Source organism: Symphodus melops (assembly GCF_947650265.1).
Source record: "Symphodus melops genome assembly, chromosome: 7".
Taxonomy (NCBI): Eukaryota; Metazoa; Chordata; class Actinopteri; order Labriformes; family Labridae; genus Symphodus; species Symphodus melops.
In genome coordinates this window covers 9,537,893-9,554,764 of record NC_136697.1, presented here as the reverse complement: position 1 = coordinate 9,554,764, position 16,872 = coordinate 9,537,893, and the positions used below count along the sequence as shown (strand labels likewise).

The 16,872-nt window shown below is 39.7% G+C and overlaps 2 protein-coding genes across 3 annotated transcripts; both read left to right on the top strand.

The window, feature by feature from the left end:
• Positions 1-699: 699 nt before the first annotated feature.
• Positions 700-8,164, top strand: hhatla (hedgehog acyltransferase like, a). 2 transcript variants are annotated; one of them, XM_079347995.1, is made up of 13 exons: positions 700-897; positions 1,968-2,095; positions 3,258-3,325; positions 3,435-3,548; positions 3,944-3,964; positions 4,212-4,406; positions 4,977-5,186; positions 5,343-5,514; positions 6,373-6,517; positions 6,632-6,667; positions 6,745-6,946; positions 7,049-7,190; positions 7,426-8,164. In XM_079347995.1, the coding sequence occupies exons 2-13, from the start codon at positions 1,990-1,992 to the stop codon at positions 7,566-7,568; spliced, it is 1,554 nt and encodes a 517-aa protein (XP_079204121.1). In that variant the 5' UTR covers positions 700-897; positions 1,968-1,989; the 3' UTR covers positions 7,569-8,164. The 2 variants fall into 2 exon arrangements, with proteins under 2 accessions (XP_079204121.1, XP_079204122.1); XM_079347996.1 differs by lacking the exon at positions 3,944-3,964 and having other exon boundaries at positions 701-897.
• A 2,656-nt stretch (positions 8,165-10,820) lies between these two features.
• klhl40a (kelch-like family member 40a) lies at positions 10,821-16,598 on the top strand. The gene is made up of 6 exons (XM_079347582.1): positions 10,821-12,067; positions 12,162-12,322; positions 13,008-13,115; positions 14,333-14,518; positions 14,742-14,891; positions 16,245-16,598. Exons 1-6 carry the CDS (start codon positions 10,934-10,936, stop codon positions 16,354-16,356), a joined length of 1,851 nt encoding a protein of 616 aa, XP_079203708.1. The 5' UTR covers positions 10,821-10,933; the 3' UTR covers positions 16,357-16,598.
• Positions 16,599-16,872: the final 274 nt, after the last annotated feature.

Sequence of the window (16,872 nt, the reverse complement as noted above, 5' to 3'; positions counted from 1 at the left end):
AAAAATAAAAAAATAAACATAGAGGTCTACATTGGGTTAGTATTCAATCATATTAATAGCTGTTGTTGATCTGATGGCTTGCAGCCAAATATCATGGGTTATTTCGTGTTTGCAGGCTGCAGAGTGAGACCAGCTTGTAGCGATACTAAAAGATAACGTATGCTAATACATGAGTTATGAGTTGGGAAAATTCAACATGTTAAAGCAGCTCAAGAGTCAGTGAAACAAGGTCAACCTATGTAAAAAATGTTTACAACATTTACAGTATAGCCACCTTTCACCAAATTCACATATAACTTCGGTTGAATTCACAGTGAGATAATGAGATGACGTGAAACGTGAATATATTACTATTTATAATAATAATAATAATAATGATAAATAATATTCAATCAAGAATTGAGATCTATTGTTTCTAAGAATGAAACATTTTCAGCTGTCCGTCATAAATCAGTTAAGTCCTAATTCAGTTTCTACACACACATATTTGCACAGATCCTAATGCACACATGTATTCTCAGCATCATGTGATATAGTCAGATCATGTAGTGGCAGAGTGATGCTTTCCTCTTCTTATTAACCAGTGTTCCCGTGCGTTTATTCGCACCAGTAAGGTTTGATGGGCGCGCTGTGGACCACCCCTCACTGCGGTGCCGTAGTGAAGGATAAATATATCCCCCTCCCCCCCTCCTCCTCCACCTCCTCCTCCTTTCGTTGAGTCCGCAACATCCCGACTGGCCAAGGCTGGTGATCGTAGGGAGCGGCAGCGACAAAAGCCCCCACAAGACGGATGAATTAGAAAACCACGGCCAACCCTCTTTTCTTTCATTTATTTTCTTAAGAGAGGAGTCGGGCTGTAAACACTCTTGCTCATCTTGAATGTGAAGCGGATATAAGGTTAGTAAAAACAGGTGTATTTTTATATATTGGAGTATATAGTTTAAATCGAAAAGTGTGCAGAAACATCAGTGTAAAAAACGCCATAGCTCTACGTGCATGAGCAGTGAAACAGTAATCCTTTATTTGTATGCAGGACGCTTTGCTGGGGTCCTGCTTAGCCATGGTTACATCTAGGCATGTACAAGTTGTTAGTCCAACTCCTTTAACTCTAACTTTCTGAGCCTGGCACACACTCAAACCCCAACACACTCATCAGGGTCTAAGTGTAGCATGTTGTTCTTACTGAAAACTAGCTGTCTATCTGTTTTGTTACTCTGATGAACTGTTCTTGGTCATTCCAGTCAGGGCTAAATATTCTGTGAAGTGATTCCCCAGCACCTCAGATCACATAGCACTGCAGCTGCCCTGCTGTACAGCAGACCAACTGCAAGAGCTATAATAGGAAGAAGAGGTTGGGTTGCGCAGCTGACGGTGCTGATTCCTCTGCAGTCCTATTTAAGTCCCTGGCCTGTGGATCCTAAAGGCTTATTAGTGAAATGCCACCTCTTTAAAACACCTCTGTCTGTCTCTGGCATAAGGACCTTATGCTTTATTGTACTGGCACAGTGTCTATCACCATTTATAAACCAAAGGGTTTGTGTACACACATCTTTACCAAGGTGTTGTTCCATTTGGCTTGAGAAAGTGTTGCATGTAAAACCCCACAGTGACGCAAATCAGCTTCAAAACCTTTTGTGTTTTGTTGTGAAAATCAAGGTCTGAAACATGAGTCACTTTATTTTACCAGAGCCCTCAGCCCACACTATCACTAACGCAAAGCACGTTGGGAATGCCTTCACAGAAAATGGCTCAAATTTGATAAAAGAAACCTTTTCCACTCAGTCAGTCAAATCTGAACATCATCCTCTAAACACAGGTGCAATCAAGCTTGGTAAACAACCCCCATAAACCATTTTGTATCTCCAATATCTGGTTCCAAATGTTTCTGTTAGTATTTTTGTCCTAGCTTTGCTGTTTGCCTTCAGTCAAGTCTGATCATATGCAGCTGATTGCTTTTTACCCGTTAGGCTCCCAGTCTGCAGATTCACCATGGGGCTCAAGGCTGCCCTCCCCAGATATGAGCTGTATCTCTACAGAGCCGTCCTCGTCGGGGCCTTGATATGGGCAGGCAGTTGGATACTCGAAGCTTCAAGTGGTGAGAGCACAACATGTCAAGAATTGTCCAAAGCACATGCCACACTGTTGATGTAACTCTGTTTAAAATCAGTAACAAAATGTTGCAGTGTAATCCACTTGCATCTATCAAAGTCAGGATGAATGAAGCTTTTTGGGCAGCTGTTGTATCAACTTTTATGAACAGAAAAAAAAATCTAAATAAAATAAAACTCACTGAATAATCACTAAACGTGTAAAGACGAGAACTTGTTACATAAGTGTCATCTCGCACTGCTCTATTTAACCTAAAACTGCCTAGAGAAGAGCACATTTAGCTGATTAAAAGAGACACCAACACCCTGAAGAATTCCTGCACATTCATTTGCTCTAATTAGATTGTAATTATTTTTATGATAAAGATTTCTCAGTCTACAACTCAGAAACACTGAGCCAATCAACGCCAAAACATAGATCATAAAACCCTTTTAAACGTTTGCATGTCTTTACAGATATTGTCTTCACACAGATTTGAATGGTCTGAGTGTAATCCAGTGAGTGGTACAGTCTGTCACTGTCTAAGCAGGGAGATTTCCAGGACCATGTTGTTGTCAGTCACTGTTCTGTCCTGATTGTCTTTCTTCAAGAGTTACTCTCTGTGTCTTGAAATGTCCATTTTTGGCCGCTCAGTCTGGGGGCATTAATGCTGCTCAGGTCTGCATGCTACAGTAGCTCTGTAATAGAAGCCTGGCTGCACTCCAAGGAGTAAGAGGCTTTCCCTGACCGACCCTCACATTTTTATGTCTTTTTTTACAGCTATTAGTGTGATCGGGCAGAGCAGGAGGAAGTACTGTAAGGGCACGCGGCGATCCCTTTTGTTGTTATGTGTTAAATACTGTTCTTTTCAGCAATTCTGTTTGAGTGTTTCATTTAGAGCAAAGAGTGAACTAATCTCCTAAAACCAGGTGAGGAAAGTGTGATTGTAGTTGTGTCAGCGTCCAAAATAGAAAGACTTCACCATGACTAAGTTATGCAATATTTGAACTGATGAAATGGGTTGAATGAGCTCTAACACCTTTAAATCCCTCAGAATAATCCAACAAAGATGTTCACATTTGACCCCAAAAATGGAAGCTGCGTTTTTCAAGTGCACGGTTTATCATGTTACTTTGGTAAATATTGTTTTTGTTCTTTGCTTCATTTAGAGAATGTAAACAGAAAGGCCTTCAAGGAAAGTGTGAAGCCAGGATGGCATTACTTTGGCAGGAAAATGGTAAATGTTCTCATAAATAATCCTTTAACACATCTCAGTGTGTTCTGTAGTTTGATTTGATAGTGTGACGTCAGAGTGGCTGTTATTAATGCATCTTTCTTTTCCACAGGATGTTGCAGACTTCGAGTGGATGATGTGGTTCTCTACATTCCGTAATCACATCCTTTTTGCTCTCGCCGGTCACGTTATCTTTGCCAAGATATTCACCCTGATAGCTCCAAAGGTGCGTGCATGAGTGTGCATGTCCGCGAGCTAGCACAGTAATCTGAGTGCACAGGTAAAACTGCATGTCTATTACAATGTAAATGTATCTATTCAATATGTATGTACATGTGAGTGTTTTGTGCATGTGTTTGCACTTATAGCACACCTGCAGCAGCAGACAAGGATAAACATGGAATTTCATTTCATACACTGTGAACACATGGCCCAGATCACTTGTTGTTCTTCTTGTCTATAGTCTATGATCTGTTGTATTTTTTGCCTTGATGCATGAGCATGAATTTCATTCTGTGCAGAGAGAAGCAGTCAATCCTTCATGTAAATATTTTGACATTTTTAAAACAAGTCAATGTGTTTTAAACATGTTTTCTGTCTTGTTTCATGCTTACTATGAAGATTGGTATAGATGGATGTAAGGTAACATTAATAAACTTGTAAATTAAAATATCATCTGTCATGTGTTTCATTTAATCCACCATACAAAAGATACATTGATAATATTGTCTTTTACTAACACAGTTGTATTATTCCATCCTAATGATTTTACATTGTGGTGTCTGTGTTCTTGAACTAACATCACTCTACATGTGTGTGGGATTATACATGAATAGTAAAAGCATCTCGTCATGAGTTTACACTGACGCTGGCTCCTCTTTCCCCACAGCACAGATCCTTGATCTTTGGTTTGTACGGGGCTTTGGCGGTCCTGGTGACGATGGGCTGGACCTTCATGGCTCTGGTTCTGTCTCACTGCATCATCCTCTACAGTGTCGCTCTGGTCAAGAGCAAGTGGTTGAGCTTTGCGGCCGGCCTGGCCACGTTGGCCTCCATCAAACTGGAGCCTTATAACTCCTGGCAGGTGAGTGACAAACACTGAAGACTTAAGAAGGGTCTGTTTCAGGGTCTTAAAAACATCATAACCAAAAGGGATGGTTTTAAAGACAATTCTGCACCAAGCAGGGTACCCTCACAAATAATATAACCAGAGTAAGGCCAGAGTAAAGTGAAAAGGTTTGGACAGTAAAAAACCAAAATAATTGTAGGTTATAGTTCAAATTGTATAACTATAGTGATCATTCAATTACATTTGATATTTTGTTATCACATGTATAACTTCCATCTATCGTTGATGTATTCGATGGGTTCATTTACAGTTTCTATATTTTTATATTACAGCAACATTAGAGACCGATGAGATATACAAAAACAAAACAAATTTAAGCTAATGTATGTTATAACTGTACTAGAATAAATCATACATGGATGTCAGATGAGGAGATTAAAGGCATGCGGCTGAAGCATTTTTTTCTTTTGAAATACTCATACATTATTAACGTACAGAGGTGATAGGTACCTCTCATGTCCACAGGGGTTGTTAAATCAACACTGCTAAATTTGAGGCTCAGAATAAGTCTTACCTCTTCTTCAGGAAACCTTAGTGACCGGCTCCTTTGACCTGCAAGACATCCTGTTTTACGGAGGCTGTGGCTTCAGCATCATGCGCTGTATGAGCTTTGCTTTAGAGAATTGTGAGAAGAAGGACGGAAACTACACTTTCTGTGACCTGCTCAAATACAACTTCTACCTCCCCTTCTTCTTCTTTGGACCCATCATGACCTTCGATAGGTATCATGTCCAGGTAAGGGTTTTAGAGTCATCTGAAAATGTTGATTGACCAGAGGATCAAAGTTTTACTTTATTTTAAGGAAAAGTCCATCAGTACATCTCAATATCTGTTCAAGAAATTTATATTTTTGGGATGGTAACAAAAGAGTGAACATTTTTGGTTCCACAGGCAAACAACACCCAGCTGACCCGTAAGGAGCGAGAGATGTGGAACATCACCACCAAGGCTTTGTTGCACCTCGGAGTGATTCTAGTGGTGGACGTCTTCTTCCACTACCTCTACATCCTGACAATCCCCAGTGACATGAAGCTGGTCTCCAAGTTGTCCGACTGGTGTCTGGGTGAGTTTAACCAGCTGTGTGCAAGGATGCCTTTTACTGGTCAATTTAAAATATTACAATTTATAGATGATAAGGCTTTGAAATGATCATTGTAGGTCGTTGAATTTCTTTTGCCAATTGGAAATAATAATTAAAATAAAAGCCCAGAGAAATCGATTTTGTCACGTTTAACCTCCTTTTGGAAACTTGGCTAAAAACAGAGAATTTGGAATAGTTTAACTCGAGCAAGACTGATTTGGGATTTTCAAGACAAATGCTGATACCAAGTATAAGAGGCTGCCGTAGCTCAGTCCGTAAGGATTCAGGTCATATACCAAACAGTTGCTGGTTCAAGTACCAGTAGCCTACGTGCCAAGTATGGAATTAGACTGGGTTGGAGGTGCTGCTAAAGTACCCCTGAGCAAGGCACTGAACGCCAACTGCTTTGGGCACCAGTCCTAGTGCATGCCACATTTGGCTGACAAACTGAGGGAACACCCACTTTATAAATCACCCCGACCATTTTTTTCTGTTTTCTGATAACTCTCTGTTGGAAAAAAGTTTACATATTGGGGCATATTGGAAAACATGTACAACGATATCAGTATATACATCTGTTTGCCAATGTCTAATGATAATATCGGTGAGGTGATATATCAGTCAGATTCTTGTTAATACCCACATTAAAACTTTTACCACAGATATCAAACATGTTATTAAACTTTCTAACAGTCACCACGTAGCTGTGATCACTGTAACTTCCTAACATTCAGTATTTACAGAAAAGCTTATAATTCGACAAATCACTTTAAAATGACGTTAAACTATTTACACAAACTGCCACTGTACAGCCTTTTGTTTCCATATTTTCCTTTACAGCTGGTCTGGCTTATTCCAACCTGGTGTATGACTGGGTGAAAGCAGCCATGATGTTTGGAGTCATCAACACTGTGTCTACTCTGGACCACCTGGACCCTCCTCAGCCCCCCAAGTGTATCACCATGCTCTATGTCTTCGCTGAAACGTACGTTTTGTTTCTAGTCTTTTTTTTTTTTTTAAATTGTGTAGTTTCTTTGAGGACCACAGGAACCATAAAATTGTGACAAATATAAACAAGAAAACTGTCTGTGTTTTTTAGGCACTTTGACAGAGGCATCAACGACTGGCTGTGCAAGTGAGTGTTTAGGTCACATTTATGATATCCTCTACAGGACATAGAAGCACTTTAAACATGAGTTATAATTTTTGCAGGTATGTCTATGACTTCATTGGAGGGGACCACGATAAAATCTTTAAGGAGCTCCTGGCAACTATCTGCACCTTCGCCATCACCACTCTGTGGCTGGGCCCGTGTGAGCTGGTTTATATCTGGTCCTTCTTCAACTGCTTTGGCCTCAACTTTGAGCTGTGGGTCGCCAAGTTCTTTTCCCTCCCTCCATTTTCTACCATAGAGGTGAGAAACACTGAGTGGAAAATCACTCTCTTATAAAACACAGTTATGAAGTATGCCATTGTTAGTCTTATCACTTAATAAACGCATGTCTATTGTTTGAAGGGTGCAATGGGTGAAGCCATGTCACGCAGGATCCGGGGTGTGTTCAATGCTGCCAACTTCTGGACCATCGTCCTCTACAATGTTCTCTCTCTGAACAGTTTGGAGTTTGCCAAACTGGTGGGAAGACGACTGATTTTCAAAGGTAGAAAACAACAAGAGCATATTATGAAACTAAGGCTTTTTGTCACCAACATCAAAAGAAACAGAATCTGAGGGGGCCCCATCCTCCTGATATCACATAACACAACATCCTCTTTTGATGCTTTTTTTTCACAGAGATTGTTGTTCCTCTCAAGTCCTTCTTGTCTCACTGACTCTGCTTCCTCTCTTTTTCCCCTCCTAATTCTTGTCTCTTCCTTTCTGTGTTTCGCTACCAGGTTTCCCTCTGTCCACCCTCTCAGTGTTACTTGTGACCTACTGTGGCGTGCAGCTGGTGAAGGAGCGTGAGAGACAACAAGCCCTGCTGGAAGAGCCCGAGCCCGTGAAGCCAGAAGATGGAGGCAAAGAAAAAGCAGAGTAAACAGACAGAGAAAGCGAACGTTCACAGACTTCATGGTCGACAGCCCCCCTCACATTGCTCCGTCCTCGGCCTTGCGAACCACAACGAATCTGACTGTAACATTCAGTCGACATCTGTAATGTTCACAAGCCTGTTTTTGCTTTCGGTTGTCTGAAGCAAGGCAATGTTTTGAACTGTGAAAAGAAATCCTCAAGTGCACTTGCTGTAGATAATCGCCACGTCCTTTGGCACAAACCCACCGACCGTGCATTTTGTATTTTATCTAAACTAAAGATTGTTTAACTAAAGAAAGGTCTGTCTAATATATAATGAGGCTAAACATGAAAGCAAATTTAAGGGCATGCAGTATTGGTGAGGAACAGCTACTTTGCTATGTGTGGCTGTTTCCTGTGATCACTTTTAGTTTTTTCTTAGACCCTTTTTTAAAATCATATTGACAGGGTGCTTTCTTCTGTCAGACAGTGTCTTAATTTTCCTTACACACATTACATCCCAATCAACATGATGTTTAATAACACTGAAAGGGTTAAAAACTTGAAGAAGTATGGGTGCCACACATGAAGTGCTATGAAGAAAATAAAAGTTTGGTGCTGCAATTGTATATTTACTCTACTGTCTCTTAGCAAATATACAAGTCAATATGTCAAGGGGAGTCAATTTCAATTTCTCATATGATTGTAAAAGTTTGACCAAGTTCAACTGTCCTGACAGCTTTACTGTACACTAGAATATTTACTTTTTGTGTGACATCGGCCATGTCTTCCTCCAGCCTCTTTCACATGATCCAGGCCCTCTGTCGGCCCACTCAAACTCCTCCTGCCTGTCACTAAAACCTGCTGTGGGTCCTCAGTGCAGAAGGCTGAGAGAGGACATGAATGCACAGACTACTACCTTTATCCTTTGTTTGGTATTATGAAAGGGTGTTTAATTCAAATATGTTACTTTAAACACATTTTTGTTCCATCATAAAGTTACAAGTTAAGCTCTAAGTTTCCTTAGTGTCAGTATGATAAGATTAAACTTGTCTTATTCTGGTAAACTTGTCTTCATTGAAACATTTCGAAAATCTCTTTTGGTTTAAATCGATTGAAATGCATTAATACATTAATTAACAGTATTTACGTTCATTTGTACCATAATGAAACATTTTTTTCTTTCACCACTAGATGGCCACGTTTGACCAAAATTGTAGTAAACGTGGGAAAAAACCATCCACAGGCCATAGCTGCTTCCACTTTATCTGTCTCAAGACACGTTTTCTTAAGGAGCTTTATCGACATCTTCCTGATCTGTTAACTAATGATTAACAATAGTTGAATTACATTTAGCTGCTCCAGTTCTGCTGTTTCACATTGTCATGGTTTACAGGGACACTTTACTTGAGCACAGCCATTGTTAATGCATCAGACAGATATGCCTACAGGTCACTTAGCAACGCATTAGCCTACTGTTCCTCTATTTAAAGTCACTAGTAGTGGAACTTACTTTTCAAATTAAATACAGGTATTTTATTTACAGAAATAAAACATAATTTAGTACACTTTACTTCAGGTGGAATAGGCTTTAATTAAGATTGTTTATTAATATCCAATGCTAAGCTAATATCAGAGTAGCATCCTAAGAGAAAGAATTTTGTGCGCATTAATCACACTCAATGACTGATGATTATTAACACATGAACCACAATGTTTTTCATTCTCAAGATAAAAGACAAGAATAGTGTTATTGTCTCTAATCTCACGAAGCACTGATACAAACAACAAACTTTATTTAAACATGGTGACCAGGGTGCAGCTCATGTTAGCCTCATATTAAAATAATCGCTAGCACCAATATCTGTAGAGTAAGCCAAAGAACTAATTAGCAAAAAATAGATATATATTACACAAACAACATGCAGCATATTGCACAAGACCCATATAAATAAAAACATAATCAGTGAAACAATAAGAACATTATTTCACTACACAAACCCTTCTTACGAGCCACCAGGTCAGAAATGGAAGTAAAAGAGGAAAGTACTTTCTGTGTCTGTATGAGGGGAAGTCTTGGATGTAATCTAACAACAGTTTTGATTCTTAACCCTGGATAGCACTTGTGTTTCTCCCTATTTCAAGTTTTCAAGCCTTGTGATTGACTGTCAACTTATCCATGGTATCAGTCTACCCCTTTCTACCCATGACAGCTGCTCCAGCCCCACTTAACCTCAAAAGGGAGGAGGGGTAAAAATAATGGATGAATGGATTTCAAATTTTATCGTTTATAGTTGTTTACAGCTACCTGTTGAAAAGTGGGAGGCCCACAGATACTTGAGATCTCGAGAAATTAACTTACTGTTGGAGAACAAGCGTTGTCAACTCAAGATAATAACATAAATATTCAGAAAGATAAAAAATGTATAGATGTCTGTGCACTCAGGGCTTCCTAGTTTAAGCATCTTTACTTAATTTACACAGTTTAAAAAGATGAATGAGGACAATTTATCTGGTTATCTGAAATAAGTTCATTTTCAGTACAAACCACTGTGTAACTGGTGTTTTAAAAGGATTTAAATAACTATGTTATAAATACTGTACATATTGTTGTTTTTATGAAGTTGTTATGTCATCTTATTTTGTCATTGTCATCTTCTCTGGAAGTCTCTGGAGATGCAAAGCAACATTAATCACATGTGGTATATGTAGTGAAATGTGTCACTTTCTGTGTCTGCAGCTGAGGAAGGTTCATGAGGATGTTGTGACTAAACAATAACATCAAGAGTTGTGACCAAGCCTGGTGGGTTTAAATCTTCCAGGAACTACGGTTCCCTATAAACAGTAAACACAACCCTGTGCTGCTGCTGATATATACACTTATAAGATGCTCAGTGTCCATGTAGTATTTAAATGTGTCCTTTTTTAAAATAATATCTACCATTACTAAGAAAAACAGACAGATACTAAAAGGGAAACAAAACACGAGTTAAAAAAACAACAACAAAAAAACATTTCCTGTTTGTGCTCACTTCACACATTTTCCAGAGTATGTATGTCAATGTTTGATCACAGACACAAAAACAACATGGTGCGTTGTCCTGCTGGATTGAACATGCTGTCACCTCCGGCTGAGTCACTCAGCTGTTTGTGGGGGTCTGTGTGCTGCAGTCAGGATCCAACTAAAATGGATTCCTCCTCTTTGTGAGGATCCTGTCTATAAATACCTCGGACTTAGAGAGGGACTGACAGACCCCGACAGCTGCAGCCACAAGCCAGCCAACCCGTGTAGACCATCCCTGGCCATCTGAGACGCCCTGTGAGCGTTTACAGTCCTGCGCTGTAGTGGGGAGTAAGACGGGAGCCCAACCAGGACCAACAGAATCAGACAAGATGGCTGCCCTGACTATAGACCCGGTGGAGCAGCCTAGGATGTACCAGCAGACCCTGCTTCAGGATGGACTGTGTGACCTCTTAGAGAATGACAAGTTTGTGGACTGTGTTCTCAAAATCCAGGACAAGGAGTTTCCCTGCCATCGCTTGGTCCTGGCAGCCAGCAGCCCCTTCTTCAAGGCCATGTTTCTGTCCGACCTGGAGGAGAGCAAGAAGAGGGAGATTGTCCTGAAAGATGTAGAACCAGGAGTAATGGGGATGATCCTGCGCTACTTGTACACATCTGACATTAGTCTAACAGAACAGAATGTGCAGGATATATTCATGGTTGCGAACATGTACCAGATCCCCTCCATTTTCTCAGTGTGTGTGTCCTACCTCCAGGAGAAGCTCGTTCTGGGGAACTGCTTGGCGATCTTCCGATTGGGACTCCTTCTGGACTGTCCCCGGCTCACTCTGCCTGCTCGGGAGTTCATCTGCGAACGCTACCAGGTTGTCGTCAGAGACCAGGACTTCATGCAGCTGGGCCCAAGCGAGCTAGCCATCATCATAACCTCAGATGCCCTCAACGTGGAACGAGAGGAGCAGGTGTTTGAGACCTTGATGGATTGGGTCAAACACGACGAGACAAACCGAGTCAAAGAACTCCCTGAGCTGCTGCACTGCATCCGCTTCAGACTCATGCCTTTGGATTACTTCAAAGAGAAAGTAGAGCGTCATCAGTATATACGGTTCAGCCAGGAGCTCAAGAAGGACCTTGATCTCGTCAAGGATGCCCACAAAGGGCGTCTCCCGAAGCTCAGGAAGCAGAGCAGTGACAGGGCTAAAGGAGGGGAAGGAAGTGAAGAGGAAGACAAGGAAGAGAAGGAGGAGGAGGAAGGGTACCTGCCGGGGATACTCAACAACAACCCTCGCTTTGGGATGTTTGAATTAGACTTAATACTGATGATTAGTGACACGGGGACTGTGGCCTATGACCCAGTCAGGAATGAATGCTTTGTGGTATCAGAGTCCACAGAAATCCCTAAGAACCACTGCAGCCTGTCGACCGAGCAGAACCAGGTGTTTGTTGTTGGAGGACTTCTGTACAACGAGGAGGACAAAGATGAACCCTTCAGCTCTTACTTCCTACAGGTAAATCCAAATGTTTCTTTCAATGTATCACTCTGTGAGTAATCCTTTAAACCCACTTCCAAATGTTCTCACATGTCCTTGTTTTGTTCCCCAGTTTGACCCGGTGAGTTCAGAATGGTTGGGGATGCCGTCACAGCCGAGTCCTCGCTGTCTGTTTGGGCTGACTGAGGCTGAGAACTCCATCTTTGTTGTTGGAGGAAAGGAGCTGAAGGAAGGAGAGCACATCCTGGACTCAGTTATGATCTACGATCGACAGTAAGCCCAGAAATTGTGACAAATACTTAGTTAATGTCATTTTTTTCTATTTTGTGTTATGATATTATTAATTATAGTACTAATTTATTTTTAATGTAATTTCAGTAAGTAAAACCTATCTGGGCCCTTTCACATTAAAACATTAAAAATATTTACATTAAATTACATTCATAACCACATATCTTAATACAAAATAATAATACATTTATTTTGTAAGCGCTTTTACAGGAGCTCAAAGGCACTTTACACATGAAAATTACACAATGTACAGTTAAAAACAGCAAAAGACAGAATAAGACAGAAAAACAAAAAGAAAAGAAGGGAAAGACAAACGTTATGTATTAAAAGCTCTTTTAAAAAGGTGAGTTTTGAGCATGGTCTTAAAAGTTGGGAGGTTACAAAATGTTCAAAATGTTCATCAGACTTTGGATTTAAATTTGTTTGAAGGTGTTATAAGGTCAAGGCCAAGGTCATGTTTTGCCTATTGTTTTATTCAATCATTCTTTAAAATCTGAAACTTCAAAATTACAAATGTTGGAGTTACATGGTGTCCATCGGGTAATGATGCAGATTATTGTATTCTTGATCTCAATCAGTTTTATTATCTGAAGTTTACCTGTATGAGTAAATTCATCTTCATCATCTGAGGTTCTCTAATAATGATTCATCCTACTTTCTGTAACAGGTCATTTAAATGGGGAGAGTCAGACCCTTTGCCTTATGAAGTTTACGGACATGGAACCATATCACACAAAGGTCTCGTCTATGTCATTGGAGGAAAGTCTAAAAGCAAGTACGTTTCACTCTTAATCTACAACCTGGTCTTACTTCAGCGCTGCATTTCAACAATACAACTCATGTTAGAAGTTTCTCTATCTGCCTGTCACAGCTTGCTCAGTCCTACACTTCTGTAAAGATGGGACATAAATCAGCATAAGGCAGCAGATGTATTCTGACTTTTTATCAGTTTTTATAAAACATAATCCAGAGACACCAGGCCTCGCACTTTTCATAGAACAACATCATCTTTTGTGACACTTTTTCTGTCTCCTAAATGCTCATTTATTTTATTATACAAAAAAACTATGTTATTATTATTATTCAAATTCTATGAAAATAAATAATGGTCTCATGTTCAAGCAACCCTGTTCCACAAAAATATTTTAAACAATTTGAATATTCATTCACAGATAAGTATTCATGGCTGCAGTTTAGAAATTGGCTGGAGACATCCCTCTAAAAGACACGGGTGGATTTTTGGGCACATATTTCCAATTCCCTTTTAAATCATTCATGGACTGTCATTGTGGCGTCCCCTGTCGACAAGTGGTAAAATTAATCTTTACCGTGAAAAAGTGATCAAACGTCTGTATCAACATCAACTTGTCTGACACCTAACTTTGTTTCTGTGGTTTTAAGCATCTATAATAATACTGAATAGATCAGTTTTGTCCCTGATGGTCTTGTTATTAGTTTTGTAAAGGCATTATTATGGATTTCATCCTGTTTCATAATCAGATGAAAACTTCTTTAGGAGCTTTATTTATAGGGTTGATCTTTAGAGTGCCTTTGCAGACTGTTTTTACTGATTATGAGATGAACTGAAATGAATGATGATGTCTCTATGAAACCTATAAAAGCCAACATGACCATCAGCAACAAGGTTGCAAAATGTTTGATACTGTTCTTACAACAGTCTGAAACTGATGACACAGGGTCGGTGTCAGGAGAGTGAAAGCAAGCTGCAAAAACTGCCTTTGTTTTCCTCTGCAAAGATTCTTAATAAATTGAGAATTTGAAAGTTAAAGAGTAAAAAGTCTGAGATTAATTAAAAAAACAAAAAAAAAAAAACACTTCTTATGCCTGCACAGGGCACAAGAGGTACTTTTTTTTTTTTTACCAAAGTGGGCACCAAAATTCTTGCAAACAGGAAGCTATTTAAAGGAGCAGACCTGATGGCTTTGGAGCCTGAGCAGTCCTTGTGACTTGTTAACTTGTGTTTTTTTGTAGAAAATGCATGAGGAGAGTGTGTGTCTACAACCCAACTAAGTTTGAGTGGAAGGACCTTGCTCCTCTGAAGACGGCTCGCTCTCTGTTTGGTATCACGGTCCACGAAGATCAGATCTTTGCAGTGACGGGGGTCACGGACTCCGGCCTCACCAGCTCCGTGGAGGTTTACGACATCGCCACCAACAAGTGAGTCAACATTGTTTTTATGAGTAACTTCATGTCCATGTTATGAGATGAAGCATCTGTCCACAGAAGTCAAATGACCCATCGAGTGTGAATAACAGATCATAAAACAGCACTCAATGTCCTATGTGGGTGTCAATCAGTAATACAGAAGCAGATTTAACACCATCATTACTTCTGTGTGTGTGTGTGTGTGTGTGTGTGTTATTGTCCTGTTGTACTCCAGCTGGTCAGAGTTCACAGAGTTCCCTCAGGAGCGCAGTTCCCTCAGTCTGGTCTCGATGGGAGGTTTTCTGTACGCTCTGGGGGGTTATGCCATGATGCCCAGTGAGACCAGCGGGGAGCCCGTCCCCACAGAGATGACTGACATCTGGAGGTAGAACCACTTACATTCACTTCATATGAATGATGAGGAATGGTAATGGGACTGAAGTGGCTGAAATATGAGAGCAGCCCCTAAGTCTTTACTTCCTTTAATACAACACTGTTGGTAATCAATAGTAGGTGGTAAAGAAGAGATGTTTTGGATATGTATAGCTTAACTGAAAGATTTAATCTAAAGTATAACTCTTAGTAGCCCTATGCAGGGGTATGTGACTGGCTTAACTTTTTTTCAACCCCTGACAAGGCAAGTAGCCAATCACAAGTAAGGCATGGCTCCAGGGGTGACAACTCAGATTTTAAGGACCTGCCCCCGTTATTCATCCATTACAGTGTTATAACATACAGACTTGGATAAATATATGCCATAGACCTTAAGACCAAATGAACCTTTCAGACCTCATAATCTCAAATAAAAAAAACATTCAACAATGAATCCCCTTAAAAATGAACAATTTACTGACAGGCAGGTGTGACCGAAGCCTAACATAGATTTTTTGTCCATGTAATCGAGCTCTACAGATGCTCTTTTCATGTTCACACAAGCATCACATGTGTATTAATCAGCTGCTAAAAACAGACCCACAAAAATAGATTTTCTGCTGTGTGTACCTGATCCATCATGAATGACTGAGTCTGTTTGAAAATAAATCTGAACTTTCTGTGAATGTGTTTCAGATAACTGTGCCTTTAGTTGACACAAACCAGGATGTTGTTAGTGTTGGTCATTTGTTGCCAAATGAGGAAACTAAAGACCAGCAGTAGACCTATAATATAGTATAACAAGTCGGCCCCCGGCAACACATCCCCCTTCAAAATGAGTGCATTACTTTATTATAACTTTTTACCTGTGCCCCATGAATATGTAATAACTAATTAAAAGCCTGCAAAAAAGTCATCAATTCACAAAGAAGGTATTTCAACAAAAGTTTTTCCTTAGAAATAGTTGACAAGCCACAGTTAATCCAATTATATTAACCTTTACCTGAAAAAAAATCAAATAAATAATGCATAAGTAACTTGTTGTGTTACATAGTGCTGTCATTTCTTTTAAATAAGTGTTGAGCCATTGCTATGAAAAGTGCAAACCAATACTGTAAAACAGGGATATGATTATGCAACTAAAGCCAAATGTACAGTTTAGACGTTCACAGGGTGATAAAGGTAAAACATAAATGATAATACAGAAACAATTGTTCTACTACGATCAGCCTTACTCCAACAGAAACATCCCTTTCATGTCCCAATCTTTCTAGGTCTTGAAGTGTGTTGACGTTGCATGTGTATGACTGTTTTCTATCAAAGGGTGCTATAACGTTCAGCACTGTCACATGTATGTTTCCCACAGGTATGATGAATCAGAGAAGAGCTGGAATGGGATTTTGCGAGAGATAAGCTATGCAGAGGGATCCACTATCCTGCCAGTGCGTCTCAACACTCTGCGTCTCACCAAGTTATAACTAAACTGCTGGGGCTGTACACTCAGTGATGTCACATAAGCAAGAAAGGGAGTGTTTCCCCTTTTTGGATATCGGTATAAAAATTGGCTTAAGGTGTAAACAAGTTTCAGGGCATCAACTAGATGTGCACTCTGAAGAGTTTCAGATTGTTGTTTCGTATATTTACAGCAGGGGGAGACAGATGTAGTAGAGGTGAATGTATCACTCTAAATGTATTTTATAATAAAGATAAAATGTTTCTTTGTAAATGTGTTTGTTTTTTCTTATTATTTCCTTTATTCGTTGTTTACTTTATTTAATTAATTAATGCTGAAATAAAGAAACAGGCTCATTGTTTTGCTTTAAAGTGACGAGTCTCTCTGACACAGGTGTGTTCACTGCAAGAATTTTATTCATCTTCATCTGACATTTTGTTCAATAACATCTTTACATCTGATTCCACAAAGTGCACAATACAATGTATTTACATTAAATGTACATAGCAACAAATACTACAACCTTATTGACATTATGCAA

What these genes read in the sequence shown, in the direction of transcription:
- hhatla (XM_079347995.1), top strand. Translation starts at nt 1,990, where the DNA reads ATGGGGCTCAAGGCTGCCCTCCCCAGATATGAGCTGTATCTCTACAGA. An exon ending in TCACCCTGATAGCTCCAAAG is followed by an intron (nt 3,549 to 3,943) that starts GTGCGTGCATGA and finishes CTTACTATGAAG; the next exon opens with ATTGGTATAGATGGATGTAA. An exon ending in CTCTATGTCTTCGCTGAAAC is followed by an intron (nt 6,518 to 6,631) that starts GTACGTTTTGTT and finishes TGTGTTTTTTAG; the next exon opens with GCACTTTGACAGAGGCATCA.
- klhl40a (XM_079347582.1), top strand. Translation starts at nt 10,934, where the DNA reads ATGGCTGCCCTGACTATAGACCCGGTGGAGCAGCCTAGGATGTACCAG. An exon ending in GTTATGATCTACGATCGACA is followed by an intron (nt 12,323 to 13,007) that starts GTAAGCCCAGAA and finishes TTTCTGTAACAG; the next exon opens with GTCATTTAAATGGGGAGAGT. An exon ending in TACGACATCGCCACCAACAA is followed by an intron (nt 14,519 to 14,741) that starts GTGAGTCAACAT and finishes GTTGTACTCCAG; the next exon opens with CTGGTCAGAGTTCACAGAGT.